Here is a 23,346-nt window from a genome sequence, read left to right as displayed (position 1 = left end):
GTGGTTCCTGGCCCTCCGCGAGCAGCAAGTGGAGCGTTGCCCTAGCACCCACCCGCAGCTCATCGCCTCCTGTCCCCGCCCGCGACGTCCTGCCGCCGGCGCTGGCTCTTCGCCTCACCGCCCAGGAGTGAACTCGGCATAGGCTGTCCGTGAGTGTGCGGCCAGCGGGGCGGACGCCGAAGAGCCGATCCGGCGGTCACACCTGAGCGCCCAACGCAACGCGGCGCGCAAGCTAGCCGGCCCCCTCTGCCGCACGGGAGCGAAACGAATCCCGTGCAAGCACCAAGCGACGGGCGCGGAGCGGGACCTGAGAGCGCGAGGGCCTGCGGGGGCCTGCCGCACCGGCCAGTCGGCTGCCAGCGCCATCTGCGGCCTCGGAGCTCCCGGGGGCCTTCCGGGGCTGGCCGCGCAGGGCCCCGCGGTACGGCTTGACCGGCGGCTGAGGGCCCTCCGCACTGTCCTCGGCTCCCAGCCGGGCCCCGCGGACGCCAGCGGACGGCGCGCAGGCAGCGCGCCGGGCAGCCCTCGACCCGTGGCTATGGCGGCGGCGCGGGGGGCGCGGGGGCCGCTGCGACTCCTGTTCGAGATGCTGCGGGGCCGGGCGGTAGGCTTCTCGGCCAAGGTGAGTGCCGGGGCCCGCGGTGCGGGAGGCGGAGGGACGGGCCCGGGCCACCCCCCAAGGCCTCGGACCTTGATGGGGAGGCGTTCGGGTGCGGGGCACCATCGTCTTCTCCTGGCTTGCAGATCCCGTCGTTGGCTACGAAAACTGCTGTCCGGAAAACAAAAACAAAACAAACAAAACAAAAAACAAAAACCGAGGACGAGTTTTGTTAAAGTACGAAAAGTAGTTGTAAAACTATGTGATGCTTAGAGTCACTTGAAATGACGAAAGACGCTGTGCCGCTAGATTGTGCGCTCGCTGAGAGCAGGAACCGGCTCCGGCAGGGCGCGCTCGCCGGAAACCCGCTGAGTTAACTCATTTGTTTGGGTGTGATGTTTTTGGAGGAATTATTAATAAATTATCTTTTTTTTTTTTTTTTTGGCGTGACAAGTCTATTCCTCTTTCGTCTACTGCGCGGCGTTCCGTCAGTTTTCTTGAGTTAGAAATTAATGTATTAGAGTAAATTAACTTGATGGCAAGTTTTAACACGCAGCACCACCTAGTGGGAGAATGTTGCATTAAATTTGCCATTTCATCTTCGCTTGCTTGTTAGAACCCTTTGGCAGTTTGAAGGTGTTTAACAAGAGAAATTTAAAATAGCTCGATGATGGAGGAAGATAAGCACTCTGTTTCGTGACCATTAAGGTGAGAAAACAAGTTGAGTGCTGACACCTAAGTGTGGGCTGAGGCTTACCTGTTCCCAAAGTGCTGATGATTAAAATTGTAGGGTTCAGAGGAAAGAATAAACAGACATGATTTGAGTGGCTGCCGCGTGCTAGGCTCTATGCCGGGTGCCTTCACAATCAAGATTTCTTCCACTTAAGTCTTTCAAAAAATGTCGACACGTAGATGTTGTAATACCCTCGCCATAGACAGGAGGATACTAGTATTCAGAGAAGCTAAGTGATTGTTCAGTATCTCCCAGCCGAACAAAGCTAGGCCTCGAATCCTATGTGTGTTCTCTCCCAAGTGTGTTCTCTCCAAATCCTATGCTTTTCCCTGTCCTTCTCCCCATCTCCTGCAGAAAAAAAAGATTAAGTCCACCACAAAGGGTTCTATAGAAGGTGTGTCTCCAGGGGGACCATCTGTGTTATAGATGACGTGGTTCCATTTCACAGTCCTGGACATGTCCCTCTTCTTGCGCAGACACCTGTGGTGAGCACAGAGTGCAAACCACCGACTTCACTGGAGATGTGCATGGCAGAGAATGTGGACAAAAGCAGCTCAGCATGTTCCACTGACTTCAGGTGACTGCTGCATTACCTCCAGCATGGTTAATAGTTTTCTTTGCAGCTACTCAGTGTGGACACAGAAAATTTAATTTTTTTTCCATTATGATCTGACTTGACAACATATTTAGGTGACTAATAAGAATTTTACATGATCTCCTATAGTGGGTCAGTGTAAAACTAATGAATAGATGTTTTGGTTCTTTTTTTTTTTTTTAATTTTTTTTTTTTCACGTTTATTTATTTTTGAGACAGAGAGAGACAGAGCATGAACGGGGGAGGGGCAGAGAGAGAGAGGGAGACACAGAATTGGAAGCAGGCTCCAGGCTCTGAGCCATCAGCCCAGAGCCTGATGCGGGGCTCGAACTCACAGACCGTGAGATTGTGACCTGAGCTGAAGTCGGACGCTTAACTGACTGAGCCACCCAGGCTCCCCAGTTTTGGTTCTTAATAGTAAATGGATTTCATAATAAGTCATTAAATGTTTGTATTTAATTAAGAGCTTAAAATTTTTTTCTCTTTTGTTAGTTGGGGGAAGGGTAGCTGACCTAGCAAGGAAGAGAAACAAGAAAATTAGTTCATTAGCAACCGTTTTTTCCCTTCTTAGAGAAAACATTTTTTCTTTAAGAAAATTTCTTTAAGAATGTTTTTCTTTAAAAACATTTTTTAAATGTTTATTTATTTGAGAGAGAGAGAGAGAGAGAGAGACAAAGTATGAGTTGGGGAGGGGTAGAAAGAGAGGGAGACAGAATCTGAAGCAGGCTTCCGTCTCTGAGCTGTCAGCACAGAGCCTGACACAAAGCTTGAACTCATGATCTGTGAGATCGTGACCTGAGCCAAAGTCAGGTGATTAACCGACTGAGCCACCAGGCGCCCCTAGAATAAGTTACCTTAAAGTAGGTTTGTTTACTTTGCCATCTTAATCACATCAATGTCAGTGATAAAAGATTTCAGGATTTCTGAAAGTGGGCTCAACTAAGCCCCCAGTTGCCATTTGATGAGGAGTCCTTGTGTTAGTTTTGTCTTTCTGGGTGACATTGCCTCTCTCACCTGAGCCATCAGTAGCCCTGCAGATAGGTAAGGTAGGAGGTATTGGTAGGCATTTATGGTGGAATGAGAAGTAAGCTCCTCTGACTTGCCACTAGAGTGTCCTTCTCTTCTTTCTCTGGCCATGATGTTTAGAGTTCTTTCAATTAAAAAACAGATAGCATGAGAAGTGTGGGCCTGTTAACCAACAGAACTCTGGGTCTGTGAATTTCATCACCAGGGTGAGTAGGACCAAACTGGACACTGCTCTGGCCAGACTGGAGGGATTTGTTTTATTGGTGCCCTGAAAAAACTCACTCTGCTTAGGCTAGGGCTTTTTACCTATAATCCAGAGGATCGATGGACTCCCAGAAGTTATTATCCAAAATCCTGTGTTAAGTGTGCATTTATTTTTTTCCCCTCTGGAGGTTAGTTTTTCATCAGATCTGAAAGGGGATAGTGAACCCAGAGAGCTAAGACCCATGTGAGTAAGCAGTGAAGGCTGCTACTAATGTGACATGGGACCATCCAAAGAGCAGTAGACCTGGAGTTTAGAGCCCTGAGTTCTAATTCTGGACCTGACAATGGACTTGCAGGGTTTTCTTGCATGGATGTGCTTAGCGAGTTTCCCACATCCTCGAATGCTGGCCATCCGTAATGGTCATTGGTAAGACGACCAGTGGTTAATGGTTAATGGTTGTATCTGTAATAAACCAGAGACACAATTGTGAAGTTTGAGGCAACAAAAAGGTGTGGTGAGACAACATTCTATGGAGACAGCTGATTTTATATGTAGTTAGCCTTGTTTTTGTCTATTTTTTAGAACAGAGGAGCCAAAGGTGGTTACAAATTGTTGCCCTTAAGATTTGCTTTCCTATATCTCTCCATAAGGTAAAGAGCTTTGAGTTTATTGTAATTAAACTGAACCTCTACATTTCAGATATTAAATGTGTTCTTTTCATAGGCTGCAGATGTTCACTGTTTGACTGCAGAGGAGAGGAACCAAGTTATACATGACCTTAAAGCAGCAGGATGGTCAGAATTAAATGAGAGAGATGCCATCTACAAAGAGTTCTCCTTCAAAAATTTTAATCAGGTAATAATTACATATTCTTGCTAGTGCCGTCGTCTGTTTGTGTCACCTTAGGCTGTGACTTTTTTTTTTTTTTTTTTAATCCTACTGGTTTTGGGGTCCCATGTGAATCCAGGATCCAAATCCTCTCTTCCTCAAGAATTCAATGGTAGTTGCTCTGTCCTTGTTGACAGGTGCTATCATCTAACCAGGTGATTCTCAGATGTATGGGAAGGGAATTGTTTTTGTCATTTGGAAAATCAGATTCTGAAACCATTGTGTTGGTGTTGATTAGGATATATAGTTTCCTTTCATATTCTTTTTATTTTTAAAAATTTTAAAAAAATTTTTAAAATTTACATCCAAATTAGTTAGCATATAGTGCAACAATGATTTCAGGAGTAGATTCCTTAGTGCCCCTTACCCATTTAGCCCATCCCCTCTCCCAGAACCCCTCCAGTAACCCTCTCTTTGTTCTCCATGTTTATGAGTCTCTTCTGTTTTGTCCCCTTCCCTGTTTTTATATTATTTTTGTTTTCTTTCCCTTATGTTCATCTGTTTCGTCTCTTAAAGACTTCATGTGAGTGAAGTCATATGATTTTTGTCTTTCTTTGACTAATTTCACTTAGCATAATACTTTCCAGTTCCATCCACATAGTTGCAAATGGCAAGATTTCGTTCTTTTTGATTGCTGAGTAATACTCCATTGTATAGATATACCACATCTTCCTTATCCATTCAGCCATCGATGCACATTTGGGCTCTTTCTATCCTTTGGCTATTGTGGATAGTGCTGCTATAAACATGGGGGTGCATGTGTCCCTTCGGAACAGCACACCTGTATCCCGTGGATAAATGCCTAGTAGTGCAGTTGCTGGGTCATAGGGTAGTTTTATTTTTAGTTTTTTGAGGAACCTCCATACTGTTTTCCAGAGTGGCTGCACCAGCTTGCATTCCCATCCTTTCAAATTCTAAATAATATTAAAAGGTAGTATGGATGGCACCTGGGTGGCTCAGTTGGTTAAGCGTCTCTTGATTTCAGCTCAGGTCATCATTTCACGGTTTGTGAGTTTGAGCCCTGCATCTGGCTCTGTGCTCCCTCTCTCTAAATAAATAAATAAGCTAAAAAAAAAAAAAAAAAAAAAGATAGTGTGAGTTTTTTATGTTTATCAGAAGAGGGCCAGAGTAAAAGCGATTGAGAAACATACACCTGTTTGACTGATTTCCCCTACTTTTCTTGGACACTTGTCAAGTTTTCTTTCTCTCTGTACGTGTATTTCAGTCTCTAAATCAACCCCCAAGCTGCACCCTCTTCTCTGAATGGCTCATTTTCCCCCAGCCCAAGAGCCAGCTCTTGCAGCTTTTCTTAAAAGCTAACCTCCCCCCTTGGAGACTCAGCCTTAACAAGGTAACTGTTCCATTAGGGCCCCACCCTCTTTAGAGAGTCATCTCCCATGACTTACCCTGCAGCTTTCACTCCACTGCGTTTATACAAGGTCAGTACTTTTGACTATTTCATGTTTGTTCAGTTAGTTTGGTAATCCTCTGGACAGATTTATTGTTTTTGTTTATATTAGGTGTCAGCATCTAGAAGGCAGAGACCATGTTTGCTTAAATAACTCTCTATTGTACCTGACACAGTACTGGGTACAAACAGGCATTTGATAAATGCAGACATTGATTACAGTGTTTGCTGGTTTCTGGAAGGGTGTGTGAGGACCAGATTTCCACGAACGAAGCCTCCGACATGTTTTCCTAGTAAATGCCGTTGGCTCCGCTGAGCTCCATGCCCTTTTCTGCTCTCCATCCATCTGGCTGCCAGCCTTCTGCTCTAAGTCTCCAACTCCTGAGGAAACCTGGACCACGCCGACTCCCTGTCCCTGCTGCCCCATGTGCTTGACAGCTCTTGTCAGGGGCTTAGCACTCCGTGGCTGGTGGCAGGGAATCCCCTTGGTACAGTAAGCTCGTGCATAAGCTCTAGGTAGCATTTTCCAGGCTTATTAAAATTCTTACATGTGTACAGCCTGACTTCTTTAAGCCTGGGCTAATTTATTGGGCTTGAACATGTGGCTTAAAGTACTTGAGTAGTGTTGCCTCAGGCTCTGCCCAGGAGTCAGTGGTCCGGCACACTCTAACCCTGTGCTTGGGGTAACTTTCAGATATGGGAGGGAAGGGAAGCTGTGCAGGGTGTCCTTGATTAATTGTAACATTATTCATCGGGACATTTTATTTAACTGCCTCCCCGCCTCCCCCCCCTCCCCCCCCAATTCACTCAGCTTTTGGGAGAAAGAGGCACATGCAGGAAAATCAGCTAATGTCAGGGAATGTATTCAGAGAACAAGAGATTATATCCTGGGGTCAGTTTTCCAGCTAGGTCTCTTATGACTTCTGCATGTACAATGGCCTGTAATTGCATCTGTTGTTATGACACTTGTCGGTGCCCACCAGCCCAGATTCACCAGGGACATACCTTGGGCTCCGTTGAGCATGCCGGGCTTATTTTCTTATTGCAGTGAGGGAGATTGCACACCACAGGGAGCTGCGGAGCATCTCAGGGAGATGGTGTTGGAAAGATGGTTTAGTCTGATTAGATGCTGTCAGAAATGGGCAGTTCTATGCTTCAGTATTTGAATACATCTTACCAGTAGGGAGAGTTAGGCTAAAGTGGGGCCAAAGCTGAGATTGGGAAAGAAATCATTCATTAGCTGGGAGAGGAGGGTGTTTGGTATTTTGTGGTGTGGACAGTGTTCACGTTTTGTCTGTGTTCACATAACCTTGCAGGGTGGTCTTGTTTTTGTTTGAATCCATCACAGTAGCAGAGTGGCCTTGTCTGGCGTTGATGTTCACGTTTAACCCCAGTGCCTTGGTGTGAGTGCCAGGCCGGCTCCCGGACATCAGGAGTCGCCTTTCTCTTTTTCACAAGTGATGTTTAGAGTGGTGACCCTCTTGCACTGATAGATCCTCACTTACCTTTTATTTAGGGCAGAAAAGATACTGGTTTTTATTAATATAAAACACTAAAATAGGATGTTGTAAATTAAAAAAAATCCCATTGTAACTCCTCTCATCTAGGTTTTCTTCTTTTCTAGTCTTTCTCCGCCAAGAGTTGACTCACATTGTAGAAATTGTTCATGCAGTTAAATTTTAACAATCAGCTTAATTTTTTTTTTTTTAAAAATTTTTTTTTCAACGTTTTTTATTTATTTTTGGGACAGAGAGAGACAGAGCATGAACGGGGGAGGGGCAGAGACAGAGGGAGACACAGAATCGGAAACAGGCTCCAGGCTCCAACCCATCAGCCCAGAGCCTGACGCGGGGCTCGAACTCACGGACCGCGAGATCGTGACCTGGCTGAAGTCGGACGCTTAACCGACTGCGCCACCCAGGCGCCAACAATCAGCTTAATTTTTATTGTAAAGGTAATATTTGTTAACTCAACAAATATTTATTAAACATCTTCTTTGTGCCAGGCACAATTCTTAGCTCATGTAGCTCCCATTCTAGTGGAGAAGATATCTACACGAGTAGATAATATCATTTCAGGTAGAGCTAAGTGCCATGAAGAAGCGTAAAGTAGGATACTGGAATGCAGGCTGATGGAGGAGTGTACGCACTGTTTAAGATGGAGTGGTCTGGTTTGGAGGGCCCTCTTTAGGGAGGGGACATCTGAGGCCTGAATCATGTGAAGGAGCTCAGCCAAAGCAACAGCATTCCTGAAGGAGAGAAAAGTGAGTACAAAATTCCTGAAGCAGGCATGATCTTGGCCTGACTGAGGAAGTGCCAGAAAGATAGTGTTCTGGAGTGAGCAGAAAGGAGAGACTGTAGGAGATGAGGCTGAGGAGAGGGAGTGGCCAGAGCACTGGAGCCTTGTCTGTATGGTGAGGAGTTTAGATTTTAGTCTGTGTGGGAAGGCTACTGGGATTTCAAGCAGACAAGTGCCAAGGTTTGGTTATGTTCTAAGAAGGTTTCCCAGGCTGTTCTGCTATGAATAGACAGTAGGAGGGCCAGAGTGGAAATAGGCAGACCATCTGGGACACCACTGTGGTAGGCTGGGTAAGTGGTGATGGGGGATCCTGGAGGTAGCAGTGGAGTGGAGAGAAATGTAGGATTCCTCATGTACTTTGAAGAAGGAACAATCAAGACTTATTGTTAGATTGGCTCTGGGGGAAGGGGTCAGGCAAGCATGGTCCCTTGGTTTTGGTACAAGGTATAGGGTGAAGGACGTCATTTACTGAGCTGAGGATGATAGGGTGGGAGGCAGGGTACAGAGTTACGAATCCTGTTTTAGACATGGCAGGTTTGAGATACTTACTAGTCCCCAAGTGGTGTTACCGGGTCAGCAGTTGGGTATGTGAGATCAGAGCTCAGGATGGAGATGCTGGTTTAAGAACTGTCAGCAGGGGTAATCATGAGAGCACAGACGTGGGTGGCAAGAGAGCACAGGATGGAATGGGCAAGTAGAGGCACTGGGCACCTGGTACGTCCTTTGTCGTAGGAGAAAAGGCAGGATGTGTGCATATTAGGTGCAGGTAGGTTGCTACATTTGTCCTGGGAAGTAGAGGTAGAACCATCTCTTCTGATAGTTTCTGTTTTTTCAGTGAGGTTTTCAATGGGGAATGAACAGGAGTGGGAGGAGTGTTGGAAATCTGGGAAGATAGGAAAAAGAGTGGGGTAGCCACCTTGCAGGCTAAGGCAGCCCACTAATTAGGGGAATGTGGTCGGTTTCAGGGCAGTTTTCAGTGTCCCTGGAGATTTATGGTCGTATGTTGCAAGGGAAGATTTTTGTGTGTTTTGTCCAGCTATGTTCAGCTCTTTGGGCACAGGCTTCGAGTAGATACGGAGTTGGGCTTAATAAAGGCTGCACTTGTGACAAATGAGTCCAGTTTAGGAACTGAGGGGCAGGGGAAATAAGGGTGTGTGCAAGGCAGGAATTAAGAACATTGGAGCTTGGAATCTAGCTGGTAAGGAGGGAGGTGATGTGGGTGATGGATGGTGAAGAGGTGGAGGTGTCAAGTTGGTATAACCTTTTTTGAGGGCAGTTGGGCGGTGTGTATCAGCTTTTAAGATGCACATACCCATTGTCTAATCTAGAAATTTATCTTCTAGATACTGTGCTCCATGGATGCAAAATGGATATATGAGGATGTTGGCCTAGAATATTTTGTGAGTGGGCATTTCCATGTGCCCCAGGCACACCTTGATGAGATGATGTCTCCCTTGCTCAAGCAGCCCCGCCCTTGGTGAGAGTTTGGGAGACCTGCTGTGGTCTGTGCCCTCCTGCCAGTGGCAGTACCTCCCCATGGCTTCGCTGTGTGTCCTCAACTCTGTAAACGGAGTGAGCCGCTCTCAGAACTGGTCCCCTCTCTCCCTTAACACAGCCCACACTGAGTGTTAGCATATATTTAAAAAAACTCTTGGCTGAACATACAGGTAAAATTACATTCTTTTTAATCCTCTTAGTAGGTTACGAACATTTTTCAGGTCTCTGTATAGTCTTTTTACTTAAATAAATCTTCAGGAGTAAGGTTACATTAGGTTAGGTGTTACAGTTTTTAAATGGTTTGCTTATGCAGAGTGTGTAAAATGGTGTTACCAGTTTGCTTTAGAATTCATTTCTTTTATTACCATAGAAAATGAATCATACGTTTCAGAAAGATTTTTAGTGACCCTGGGTGAAAAACCTATTGCTCAAAGCTTGGGTTATTCTAGATTTTACCATAGTAATAAGTAGAAAGCAAAATATATTAGAACTTTTTTTTTTCTTAGTAGTTTTATTCTAGGATATGGTCAGTTCCAAGTAGTCCACATTCATGTTAATAGCTGAGGCAGGTGCAAATATTTAGAGACTATAAATGCAGAATACCCAAGGGATTCTAGCTGCGTCGGTGGATGACATGGCCATAGGTTTCTGTTGCTGATAGCTGCTGTGCTTCCCTGGGGTGGGTCGCCCCGAGCCGCAGCGTGTTGAGAGTTGGTGGTCAGTGTGACCGGCATGGTGAGACTCCTTGAGGGGTCAGAGCATAGCAGTGCCAGGACGTGAGGCCGGAAGTTTCCATACTTGGAGTGCTTGGACTCACACAGGGTGGGGTGAGCATTTGTAAGGGCGTTTTGCCTTTTTTCTGTTCATGTAGACTTAAGGAGGGAGAGGCCTCTAAGTGATAGACAAACTGACTCTTAGGTGTTTGGCAACTGCAGGGGCGACTGTGTTGAAAGAAGAGAATGTCAGTTAGAAATGCGGGTGTGAGTGTCCCGTAAAGGTAAATTTTGTTAGGCGTTGTCGTGTGTGTGGACAAGTCGGTAGCTTACAAAATGAGGCACAGTTTGAAGCTGTGGAAGTAGGTCCAGGAGGTGAGCCTTTGGAACCCAGGAAACAGCTTCTCCAGAAGCCAGCAGGTGGAGCCCTCCAGGGCTGGCTGGGCAGCACAACCCCCTGGGAGGGCTGTCCCCGTTCTCCCACCCTTGTTCAGTATGGAAAGAAGCTTAGTATCAGGAATAGGTAAGCAGTGGCAGTGGGACACCTGACCTGGTTTGGTATCTTTTGAGCGAACGGAGAATTCCAGGTGGAGGATCCAAAGGGTTTCCAGTTGACTCTGGGGAAAGGAACTGAGCTTTGTGAGAAAGAACTGTGATTCCCTGCATTCCTGGAGGAATGCCTTGTCTCTTGTCTCTTCTTCCTCCAGCGGACCCGCACTCAAAGCATTTGATTTTGTTAGAACGAATCATATGAACTGGCAGACACTCAGCCAGTTTGACCTACGGAAAATGGCCCTTTTCAGTCTAATGGTGTGTCACAGGTACGGCTTGCAGGCAGGATCCAAGCTTCACGTCTTTGACATCTCGTTCATCACATTTGCTTGCTGTGACTGCTGCCATCAAGAGAATGGGGAGTGGGGAGGGCCACTCCCCTCTGAATGGCCTGGGCCGTGAGAGTGGTGGTGCCAGGGAACCCCATTTCGTGCATCCAGCGGCACTAAGCACCATATGTGAGTTTGGGGTTTGTAAAATGTTCCCCTTCCTGTGCCCCCGAGCTCCTGCCTGCTGGCTCCTGCCATAGAGCACTTGAAAATTACTGTTGCTGAACTTACTTTATAAAAATGTTTTATTGAGGAATTTGATAATAGGCTCATGGTTAACATTTTGAAACACTTAGTGAAGTCAGAAGCTTGATGATACCAGAACAAAGACAACTGTTAATGAAAATCTTAACAGTTCTCAGTGGGACAGGACTCTTACCAGTTCTCATTGTGAACAAATTAATTCAGGTTGCGTTGCTCATTATCATAAGCCAGAACCTGGTGCACATCAAAGTTCTGAGTCAGCACTGCAATAATATAAATGTCACATCTGACGACTCTTGAAGGTGGATACTTGTTCTGCCTGTTGAGGGTAGGGAAACACTCCCAGGAGGATGTACCTGAGACTGAGGCATCATGTAGGTTAGAGAGTGTCCTTTGCTTTTAACACAGAGGGTAATATGTTTGTGTCTGGGAGCCAGGTAGAGTGAAAACCTACCTGCTTACCTAACCACATAGTAGCTTGTGCTTAACTTGTGCCCACTGAGAGGCTTTGTAGCCACAGCTGACTAGAAACCTGAGGAAGTGTCCTTCATTACCACTGGAATGGAGAGGAGAGACACATTTCAGCAAACTTTACCTAACATTTGAGGAGCTAATTAAAATATCGGTGTGGTATTTCCATGTTAGTGTTCGCTTTGGAGTTTTTCCTGGGTTTCCAGGGAGCCAGGGGCAGGATGATGCTGATGTTGTCAGGCGATGGCTGGGACACCAGGGTCGGTGCCCTTCAGGGTAGGGAGATTCGAGCCTAAGATGGTATCATTTGGAGTCTTGCTTCTGCTGTTTATCTCATAAACTAAGTTTAGACCTGATGTGTATTTGTAAAAACACATGTAATAGACGAGGGGAAATGTAAAACAGGTGTCAAAAATGCAAATGTGACACCACAGTGCAGTGTGAAAATGCCGTGCCCACTACACCGCCTTTTAATAAAAATGGACTTTTAACTGCATCGCTTTTCTTCGTCGTATAGTAAATCTTCTGTTTACAGAACTTAGCCTGAGTATTTTGTGAAAGTCAAACAGCCAAGAAATATAATTTCCTCAGCAGTCTTTGTCTTGCCCTTTTACAGATGGCGTAAAATCAGGTGTGTAAAAAATAAAAAGCAGTTAGAGCTGACGTGAAAGGTATTTCAGATTTATGCTTTGCAGATGATATTGGTATGATTAATGCATTCATTGCTTTTTTTTATTGCTTTTCACAGATAATGTACATGATGCATGGAAAAGGTTGTGGGTTTAAATCTTTGCCAGCTTTAGACTGTGAATATCAACAGATGTTATCATATAACTACTATAATTATTATAAAATAAAAAATTTTTCATGAAATACATTGACATAAATTTCATTCATGTAAATTGCTTTCATTAGTATAAAACCTTAGCGTAGCTGTTAGGGTTTGTGAAGCACTTTAGATGAGATTAACTTGGTATAATGTGGTCAGAAATGGGTTGCTTTAAATTTAACTGACAAGAAAATAACACTCAAAAGTTAGGAAATTACCGAGGCATTTGTTTTCCGCCTGTGTTACTGGGACCGCTTAAACAAGTTGAATATGAATTAATAACAATGGACTGCTGGCTCAATAATTACAGAAAATAATTTAAAGGAGGCCTTAAATAATAACTTCAATGTATTTTGGTCTTGCTCTGTTCTGTTTCTGTTTTTCTTGAGTATAGCAGCCCATTGAAAACAGTGTTCAGGTTTGCAAAGCAAGAGTTCTGTCAGAGTTTTGGTGCATTAGGGCACCAAATTAGGGTGACATAGAAACTTAAATTCAGCTTTTTCAAAAATGGATCTGGGGGTGCGTGAAGGAGCGGCCTTAACAGCTAGTCAGCTCTCCGTAGCAGCAAATACAATGGCACACTCCTGTTTCTGTGGCTGGGGGTGTGCTGTGACCACTTGCCCTCTGCCCTCAGGAGGGATTCAGCCCACCAGTGTGGACAGGTGGGTGAGGGGCCTCTTCCGTGGCTTGAAGCTCTTTATGTTCTGCTCTTTTTCCTATACCCTCGTAAACAAAACAGACCAGTACATGGTCTCCCATGTTTTGCAGATAATTAACCGTCATATTGCCTTGCCCTTCTGATCCAGGTTGGAATGGGCCATTTTAACTAATCCATTGAATTTCACAGAAGGACCCTGGAGCTGACTGAGACGGCGGGATTGCTTTTGGTCATACTGGGTCATGTCACAGTGGGTGTCAGCTCACATCTCTGATTCCTACAGCAACATTTCTAGATCCTACTGTGATACAGAAAGTTGTTTTTGTTTTTACTTTTATTTTTTCCTAGGAGATATCTTTTTTCCAAGGACTACCTGTTGGATTACTTTCTACTTTAAATGGGTTTGACAACACTTCCCTGAGAAAGGCACTATTCACCAGCTAAAACAAACAAAGCTGTACTTGTTTAAGAGTAACCCAGGAATCACTGTTGAGCAATCAGAGGTCATTTATTGTATCGTTAAAGTCAATCCTATCAAAACAGCAAACGCCACTAATGAATCTGTTTGCTTCTGTGCTCTCAACCAGCAAGACAGGATTGTGGCCTTCTACCATATCATTCATCAGATTAATTTGAAATGCCCTGTCCTCAGCCGTTGCGGCCCTGGCTGTGGACACATACTGGGCACTTGGAGCAGACCCAGTCAGGGTCAGGTAGGGAGCCACATGGTCTTCCCACCAAGAGCCACAGAGCCTACCTGTGGTGGGATCAGTGAATGTAGCCAGGTCTTGAGCTGGCAACCACTGAGGGACTAGTTCCACTCTGAGCGTGGAAGGACAGTGTAAAAGAAGTACATGTTTCCGTTTCTGCCCAGAGGTCCTTCCAAGTTTTTTTTGTGTGTGTTTTTTTAAGATTTTATTTTATTTTTAATTTTTTAAAGTTTATTTATTTTGAGAGATACAGAGACAGTGTTGTATAGGGGAAGGGCAGAGAGAGAGAGAGAGAGAAAATCCCAAGCAGGCTCTGCACTGTCAGAGCAGAGCCTGATGCAGGACTCAAACTCATGAAACCCTGAGACCACCACCTGAGCCAAAACCAAGAGTCAGACGCTTAGTCAACTGAGCCACTAGCTGCCCCCCTAAAGGTTTTATTTTATATTTTGTATTTTTTAAAATGTTTTAAAATTTATTTTTGAATGAGGGAGACAGAGCATGAGTGAAGGAGGAGCAGAGAGAGAGGGAGACACAGAATCAGAAGCAGGCTCCAGGCTCTGAGCTGTCAGCACACGGTCCGACGTGGGGCTTGAACTCATGAACTGTGAGATCATGACCTGAGCTGAAGTTGGATGCTTAACCGACTGAGCCACCCAGGCGCCCCAATATTTTGTATTTAAAAAAATTTTTTTATGTTTATTTATTTTTGAGAGAGAGAGAGAGAGAGAGAGAACGAGAGAACGACCAGGGGAGGGGCAGAGAGAGAGGGAGGCACAGAATCCGAAGCAGGCTCCAGGCTCTGAACTGACAGCACAGAGCCTGATGTGGGGCTTGAACTCATGGACTGTGAGATCATGACCTGAGCTGAAGTCTGATGCCCAACCGACTGAGCCACCCAGGCGCCCCTAAAGATTTTATTTTTAAGCAGTCTCTCTACCCATTGTAGGGCTCAAACTCACAACCCCTAGATCAAGAGTTGCATGCTCTGTCAACTGAGCCAGCCAGCCACCCAGGACGTTCCAGTTTTGTTGGGGAGGTGGCACATTAGAATTGTGTGAGATAGCTGATCTTAAATTCTTTTTTTTAATCTTATTTATTTTTATTGTTTATTTATTTTATTTTATTTTTTTAAAAAATTTACATCCAAGTTAGTTAGCATATAGTGCAACAATTAGGGGTAGATTCCTTAATGCCCCTTACCCATTTAGCCCATCCCCCCTCCCACAACCCCTCCAGCAAACCTCTGTTTGTTCTCCATATTTAAGAGTCTCTTCTGTTTTGTCCCCCCCCCCCCACCGCCGTTTTTATATTATTTTTGTTTCCCTTCCCTTGTGTTCATCTGTTCTCTTAAAGTCCTCATATGAGTGAAGTCATATGATATTTTGCTTTCTCTGACTGACTAATTTCACTTAGCATAATCCCTTCTAGTTCCATCCACGTAGTTGCAAATTCTTAATGTTGATCAGGCACTAGAATGTGAAGTACTAATGAACTGAAGGAGGCATACTCCAGCATGGCTGCCTGGAGAAGGGGAGTTTTGAGTTGGTCCTTGAAAGTCTGATAGGTTGATGTAGCCTCTTTATAGTATGGGGCATCCTCAAAAAATTAAAAATAGAACTGCCATATGATCCAATAACATATATTCTGGGAATATATCCAAAGGAAATGAAAACACTGACTCAGCTCTCTGCACCCCTACATTCATAGCCCCATTACTTACAATAACTAAGACACGGAAGCAACCTAAGTGTCCATTGATGGATGAATGGGTAAAGAAGTTGTGGTATTATATATAGAAAACTCTGAAGATTCCACCAAAAAATTGCTAGAACTGATAAATTCAGTAAGGTCGTAGGATACAAAATCAATGTGTAGAAACCTTTTGTATTTCTTTTTTTTTTTTTTTTTTTTTTTAAATCTTTTTCCAACGTTTTTTATTTATTTTTGGGACAGAGAGAGACAGAGCATGAACGGGGGAGGAGCAGAGAGAGAGGGAGACACAGAATCGGAAACAGGCTCCAGGCTCCGAGCCATCAGCCCAGAGCCTGACGCGGGGCTCGAACTCACGGACCGCGAGATCGTGACCTGGCTGAAGTCGGACGCTTAACCGACTGCGCCACCCAGGCGCCCCTGAAACCTTTTGTATTTCTATAGACCAAAAATGAAGCAACAGAGAGATTAAGAAAGTCCCATTTGCAATTGCACCAAAAATAATAAAATACTTAGGAATATACTTAACCAAAGAAGTGAAAGACGTGTACTATATAAGCTATAAAACACTGATGAAAGAAATTGAAGATGACACAAACAAATGGAAAGACATTCCACGGTCATGGATTGGAAGAACAAATATTGTTAAAATGTCCATACTACCCAAAGCAATGTACAGATTTAATGTAATCCCTATTAAAAGACCCAGCAGCATTAGGGACACCTGGCTGGCTCAGTTGGTAGAACATGAAACTGTTGATCTCCGGGTCATGAGTTCAAGCCCCACACTGGGCATGGAGCTTATTTAAAACAAAACAAAACAAAACAAACAACAGCATTTTTCCCACAGAACTAGAACAAATAATGCTAAAATTTGTGTGGAACCACAAAAGACCCTGATTAGTCAAAAAAATCTTGAAAAAGGCTGAAGGTATCACAATTCCAGATTTCAAGTTCTACTACAAAGCTGTACTAGTTAAAACAGTATGGTATTGGCATAAAAACAGACCCATAGATCAATGGAACAGGATAGAAAGCCCAGAAACAAACCCATGTGATTATATGGTCACTTAATCTTTGACAAAAGAGGCAAGAATATCCAATGGGGAAAAAACATTTTCTTCAACAAATGATGTTGGGAAAACTGGACTGCTTTCTTTCACCATACACAAAAATTAACTAAAAATGGATTAAAGGCCTCAATGTGAGATCTGAAACCATTAAAATCCTAGAAGAGAGCACAGGCAGTAATTTCTCTGAAATTGACTGAAGCAACATTTTTCTACAGTTTTTTTTTTTTAATGTTTATTTTTGAGAGAGAGACAGAGAGCGAATGGGGGAAGGACAGAGAGAAAGAGGGAGACACAGAATCTGAAGCAAGCTCCAGGCTCTGAGCCTGATGCGGGGCTTGAACTCATGAACCACGAGATCCTGGCCTGAAGTGAAGTCAGACACTTAACCGACTGAGCCACCCAGGCGCCCCCACATTTTTCTAGGTATGTCTCTTGAGGCAAGGCATAGAAAAGCAAAGATAAACTATTGGGATTTCATCAAAATAAAAAGCTTCTTCACAGTGGAGGAAACAATCACCAAAACCAAAAGACAACCTACTAAATGGGAGAAGATATTTGTAAATGATATACCCAAAAAAGGGTTAGTATCCAAAATACATAAAGACCTTATAAATCTCAACACCCCAAAACAAATAATCTGATTACAAAATGGGCTGGAGACATGAACATACATTTCTCCCAAGAAGACATCCAGATGGCCAACAGACACATGAAAAGATGCTCAACATCACTCGTCATCAGGAAAATACAATTCAGAACCATGATGAGATATCATCTCATACCTATCATAATGGTTAAAATCAACAACACAAGAAACAACACGTGTTGGCAAGGATATGGAGAAGGGGAAACTTTCTTGCATTGCTGGTGGGAACCAGACTGGTGCAGTCACTGTGGAAAACAGTATGGATTTTCCTCAAAAAATTAAAAATAGAACTGCCCTATGATCCAGTAATAGCGTTACTGGGTATTTGCCCAAAGAATGCAGAAACACTAATTTGAAAGGATCTGGGCTCTCCTATGTTTATTGAAGCATTATTTAAAATAGCCAAATTATAGAAGGAGTCCAGGCATCCACTCATAGATGAATGGATGAAAAAGATGTGGTATATACATGTCTGTATATGTGTGTTGTGTGTGTATATATACACACACACATATATACACATAACACACATATACACACACACACACATATATATATACACATATATATATATATATATGTGTGTGTGTATATATGTATATACACACACACACACACACACACCCATACCCACGCACGATGGAATATTATTCAGCCATAATCTTGGCATTTACAACAACATGGATGGTACTAGGGAGTATAATGCTAAGTGAAGTAAGTCAGAGGAGATACCATATGATTTCACTCATACAATTTAAGGAACAAAATGAACAAAGGAAAAAAAAGACAAACCAAGTAGACAAACCAATTAAGCTAAATAAAAAAAAAGTATATATTGCCGCAGAATATTATTCAGTCATAAAAAATGAGGAAATTTTACCACCTGAGGGCATTATACTAAGTGAAATAAGTCAGAAAAAGACAAATACTGTATGATCTCATATGTGGAATCTGAAAAACAGAAGGACTTACAGAAAAAGAGATCAGACCTGCTGTTATCAGAGCAAGGGAAGAGAGAATTGGAGGAAGGTGGTCAACAGGTAACAAAACAAACAAACAAAGGTCTGATAGGTTTTTTGAGGGAAGGAGCTAAGGGAGGGTTAGCTGGTGGCGTAGGTCAAGGACAGGGAAAAGAGGGTACATCTTATTTGTAATGCGTGATGGGAAATGAGGGCCCTAAGTTTGGTTCAGTGAGCTGGACTGAAGATTGGAAAGGTGGGTCCTTGTGCTGTCTCCCCTGGGTTTAGTGTTGTTTCAGGTTTGGAGTATCTGAGGCAGACTCAACCTTCTTTCCTCCAACTTGCTTGTACCACCTTTGTCTCAAGCACCTAGACCTATAACTGAAGAGTTTATCTTAGTGATTAGTTAATAAGAACTCATTGACATTCACCAAGACTGTGCTCTGCTCTGGGTTCACCTGGTCTCCCCCTTGAGTTCCTGTAGGAGATTTTTCTTTTCTTTTCTTTTCTTTTCTTTTCTTTTCTTTTCTTTTCTTTTCTTTTCTTTTCTTTTCTTTTCTTTTCTTCTTTCCTTTTTCCTTTCCTTTCCTCTTTCTTTCTTTCTTTAAGTTTGTTTATTTTGAGAGAGAGAAAGAGTGACTGCACAAGTGGGATAGGGGCAGAGAGAGAGACGGAGAGGGAGAGAGAGAGAGAGAGAGAAAGAGAGAGAGAATCCCAAGTAGGGTCCACATTGTCAGCACGGAGCTCGACTCACAAACCAAACTGTGAGATCATGACCTGAGCTGAAATCAAGAGTTGGATGCTCAACTGAGTCACCCAGGTGTCCCCTTTAGGAGATTTCTAATAGCCTTTTACTTCTACCTGCTTCCTGCTTTGATTGCTTTCCATGCTGCTTTGTTGTGACTAAATTGGTCTCTGCTCAGAAAATCCTGTTTCCTTCCTGTTATATCTTACAAGACATCATCTTCTCACAGGTTTTCAAAGCTGCTGACAGTCTGGCCCTAAACTTACCTCTCATTACTTCTCTGCCAAAGGCCTCTTTCCTCTGTTAGAGATTAGAACTGTAAGATACCTGAGAGGTCACCTAGTCATCCCCGTCGTTGAAGAAGTGGGGAAACCGAGGTTCAGATGGAGGGAACACGAAACAGTGGCCGTGCTCGAACTGGAGCCAAGGCACCCAGCATCTTGGTTCAGTTCTCTTCTACCTTTATTTAAACTGTTCTTCCCCTCCTTTGTTTCATCCCACGTATCCTACCCCAGTATGTCCACATCTCACCCACTTCTAGAAAGTTTTTCCTGACCCTTATGCACATAGCACTCCTAAGCAATTACTATTCACTTACTGTAGGCTAGGCACTATGCTAGACACTGGGGGTGCATTGGTGAGCAGAGCAGATGTTGTCCCCATTTTCATGGAGCATACTAGATATAGTAGTGGAGGGAGAGCATAAACAAAGCAATGAATATATAATTGCAAAGTATGGTAAGTGTCATGAAGGAAAATCCTAGTAGCTAATGCTTAATGCTTAAACCTTGGGCCAGGCACTATGTTATAAGGACACTACATGTATCCACTTAATCTTTACAAAACCCTGTGAAGTAGAGACTGTGTTCCTCATTTTACAGATGAGGAAACTGAGGTTTAGATTGAGGGACTTTCCCTAAACTCCACAGATAGTAAGCACTAGAACTTAGGATTTGACCTCAGGCAGTCTCAAAACATTTGCCAGCATGGATGCTGCGTCTCCAATAGAAAAGATGTTATGAGGAAGAATGAAGGTTAAGACCTAATTAAGTTTGAGGACAGCCATCATGGAAGGTCTCTTTAAGGAAGCTGATACATTTTCTTTCTTTTTTTTCCCCTTTGTTCATTGAGGCATTTTATTTGCACACTTGTATTATATTCCTAGGAAAAGGATCCCAGGATTTTCCCTCCTGTGTTTTCTTCTTGATTCTTTTTTTTTTTTTTTAATGTTTATTTATTTTTGACAGGGAGAGAGACAGAGCATGAGTGGGGGAGGGGCAGAGAGAGAGGGAGACACAGAATCTGAAGCAGGCTCCAGGTTCCGAGCTGTCAGCACAGAGCCGGACACAGGGCTCGAACTCATGGACTGTGAGACCATGACCTGAGCCGAAGTCGGATGCTCAACTCACTGAGCCACCCAGGCGCCCCCCCTCTTCATTCTTAATGACCCATGATGCTGGCTGAGGTTGTCAGTATAATGAAATCAAAGAGATGGGAGCAGGTTATTCAGCCATTTTTGTAGATCTTTGTGTTGCACATCAATTGTAGGCCTGATCACTCCTCACCAATTTGTCCTGCTGGTGAGGTTCACACTTTGCCCATTGATGTGGTCATCACTGATTTCAAATCACCAGCATAACTATGCTTCATCATCACACTGAGAAACCGGGTGATGAATTTGGACCACAATCTTATCAGAAGGTAGCATTTGCCTCTCTTTTTGGCACAGGTGCTTGAAAGCATCTGCAACAACACGCACATGCGCCATGATAGTAGCATGCAAAGACGGAGGGGAGAGGACTAGAGGGGCGAGTGTGAGGTATTACAGGAAGTGTGAGGGCTATTGCAAGACCTCCTTTTGGAAGTGGAAGTAGGTGGGTGGGCAAAGGATTAAGACCTTTTCTTAAAAGGGCCAGTGAGAGAACTTAGAGGATGGAGTGGAAAGGGGTGGGAAGCAAACACGACAGGAGGAGAATAGTGAGGAGGCTGTGTATTCATCCAGGTGAGATCTAACTGTTAAGGTGGACCCAGCAGGAGACTGTGGACTGGGGCAGTGACAGAGGGCCAGCAGAGTGCTATAGAGGTTGGAGCTGTATTTAGGAGCTTATATGAGCAGGAACCAGGGCTGCCACACACAGCTCTTCTAAAGAGAAAACCCAGGATCCTGTGACTCTGGAGAGGTGGTGATGGGTGGTGAGGAAGAAGAGTAGGGAGTGTTAAAAATGATTTCCAGATTTAGGACCTGAGGAACTGGGTGGTCACAAGTGGCCTTAATTAAGCTGGGGAAGTGTGGAAGGGGAATGAGATGGGGGTGCTGGGACCAAGATTTCTGGTTTGAATATTGTTAATTGTGAATTGCTGGGAGACTTCAAGAAGATGGTTTTATGTCTGAGTTAGGAACTTAGAGTAAAGGTCTGGGTTGTGGGTAACTGGAGAGTCTCAGGTATGTGTGGAAAAAAGCCAGGGTAATAGATGAGACCACTGAGGCAGAAACTGTGGTGTGAGGTGAGAAGAGGGCTCAGGACTCAATCCATTTTAGGAGTTGGAGGGAAGAGGAGGAGGTGGCAGAAACCTGAGAAAGACTTATTAGTGAAATAGGAAGAAAATCAGGTCAGTGTTGTATCACAGAATCCTAAAGAAAATGATGTTTTAAAAGGGAGAGAAGGATCAGTTCTGCTGAGATTCCCAAGTAACACCAAAGGATGACCACTGTATTAAGTGGCATGGATGTCATCCATGACCGTAGTAAGGATGGCTTGGATAGTATTGGGGTGCAGGCCAGCCTGGACAGGAAGGCGAGCTCATGTGCCTTATACAGATCTTTATAGCCATAGGCATTAGTCTCTTGTTTGTTCTTCCATTTTGATTTCAGCCCCTGGGTTATCTTGTTTGTGGTGTTCTTTCAGCCTTGTTTGGTTGTCGAATCCATGAACGGTAGAGCTAGAAGAGATGAGGCAACCAGGGCTTGGGACTGAAATGGTTTGCTCACCTTAACAAGGAACCAGTGGCAGAATTAGCATGTGACTAAGTTCACATTAGATCGTGCAGCAGAGAAATGTAGCTACTCGCCTTTGTCTCTCTCCGTCTAAGATAGGAGCACCTTGAGGGCAGAGACTCTGGTTGTGCTTGTGTACATTTCCCACAGTACCCAGGCCAGTGTTACCTAGGTTTTTTGTTTTTTTTTTAACTTAGATAGATTTAGGTGTATTTGGAATACATGAGATCCGTTCATTGGGTTCACCATAGGTGATCCTAGCAGTGCCCTTAGCCACAGAGAGTTGTATTTTCCATCTCTTTGTCTCCTACAAGTTATTACCTAAAATCCTTTCTCACCAGGGACTTTCCCCCTCCCTCGTTTCCTTAGTCTTGGACACAGATGGTTTGTAACAGTGACTGGTATTTTTGGCCACTAAGTATTTGTTTATGCTGGGATGAACTCTAATGCCATGGTGCACTTCCCAGAAAAACAGCAAAGATTGTGTTGTTGTTCAGGTTGCAGTTTTGAAGTATCAGAGGAAGAAATGGGCTACTTGTGGCATCTGTAGTAAATTGCCTCCAATAATGAGAGACTGAGGTTAGCATTTAGAATTTTGGCTCCACAGATTCAGCTACCCATAACTTTTGTCTTCTGTGAATCTTGGTGTCCTGAGGGCCATTGGTAAATTCTTCCAGGCTTTCACAAAGTATCACACTGGGAGACTGCCACAGGCCTGTTCACCTGTTCACCTGCTATAGATTAGGCACTCATTTCTGTTTCAAGACAGTCTTTTTTTTTTTTTTTTTTTTTTTTTTAAGAGAGTGTGCGATGGGGAAAGAGGGGCAGAAGGGGAGAGAGAGAGAAAATCTCAAGCAAGCTCCATGCTCAGCACAGAGTCTGATGTGGGGCTCAATCTCATGATGCTGGGATCATGACCTGAGCCAAAATCAAGAGTCGGACGCTCAACCAACTGAGCCCCCCAGGTGTCCCTCAAGACAATTCTTTTAATCCCAGATATGTTTTTTGTTTTGTTTTTCCCTTTTCTTTGATTACCGGTCTAGCACTGGATGACTTAAAAAAAAAAAAATAACTTGCTGGTGTTATAGGTAGAAAAGTTTAAAAATATACTGGATACATTTTCCAGGAATTATTTTCACAAATTTTGATGAGACCAAAAATGTTGCTTTAAGCTCATTCTATATAGGTAACTTTTTTTTTTTTTTTAACATTTATTTATCCTTTGAGAGACATCTAAAGTGACAGCGTGAGTGGGAGAGGGGCAGAGAGAGAGGGAGTCACAGATTCCGAAGCCGGTGCCCAGCTCTGAGCTGTCAGCACAGAGCCCAATTCCGGGCTTGAACTCCCAAACCGCGAGATCATGACCTGAGCCAAAGTCTGACGCTTAACCAGCTGAGCCACCCAGGCGCCCCTGAATAGGTAACTCTTAATGTTGCATGATTTACCTGAAATGTAGCACCATCAGTTGTCCTTGTGAGTTTGGTGAGTCACAAAAAATTTT

The 23,346-nt window shown here is 43.9% G+C and overlaps 1 protein-coding gene and 1 long non-coding RNA gene across 4 annotated transcripts in view; both read left to right on the top strand.

Annotated features, from left to right (window-relative positions):
• The first annotated feature begins 105 nt into the window (after positions 1–105).
• The window catches only part of PCBD2 (pterin-4 alpha-carbinolamine dehydratase 2), an 80,243-nt gene continuing 57,002 nt past the window's right edge, over positions 106–23,346 (top strand). For 2 of the 3 annotated variants that reach the window (XM_058736153.1, XM_058736148.1), the window contains exons 1-2: positions 106–622; positions 3,881–4,012. In XM_058736153.1, coding sequence (XP_058592136.1) covers positions 539–622; positions 3,881–4,012 — 216 coding nt within the window. In that variant the 5' untranslated portion in view covers positions 106–538. The remainder of the gene's footprint in view (positions 623–3,880; positions 4,013–23,346) is intronic. The other variant, XM_058736157.1, reaches the window with a different exon arrangement.
• Positions 7,386–12,392, top strand: LOC131515455 (uncharacterized). Its single transcript, XR_009263599.1, has 2 exons — positions 7,386–7,952; positions 9,046–12,392. It is a non-coding gene; the product is annotated as an uncharacterized LOC131515455 (long non-coding RNA).

This window comes from Neofelis nebulosa, chromosome 1, assembly GCF_028018385.1.
Source record: "Neofelis nebulosa isolate mNeoNeb1 chromosome 1, mNeoNeb1.pri, whole genome shotgun sequence".
NCBI classification, from domain to species: domain Eukaryota; kingdom Metazoa; phylum Chordata; class Mammalia; order Carnivora; family Felidae; genus Neofelis; species Neofelis nebulosa.
The sequence above is the reverse complement of the archived record's forward strand: the minus strand, read 5'-3'. Positions and strand labels throughout refer to the sequence as shown.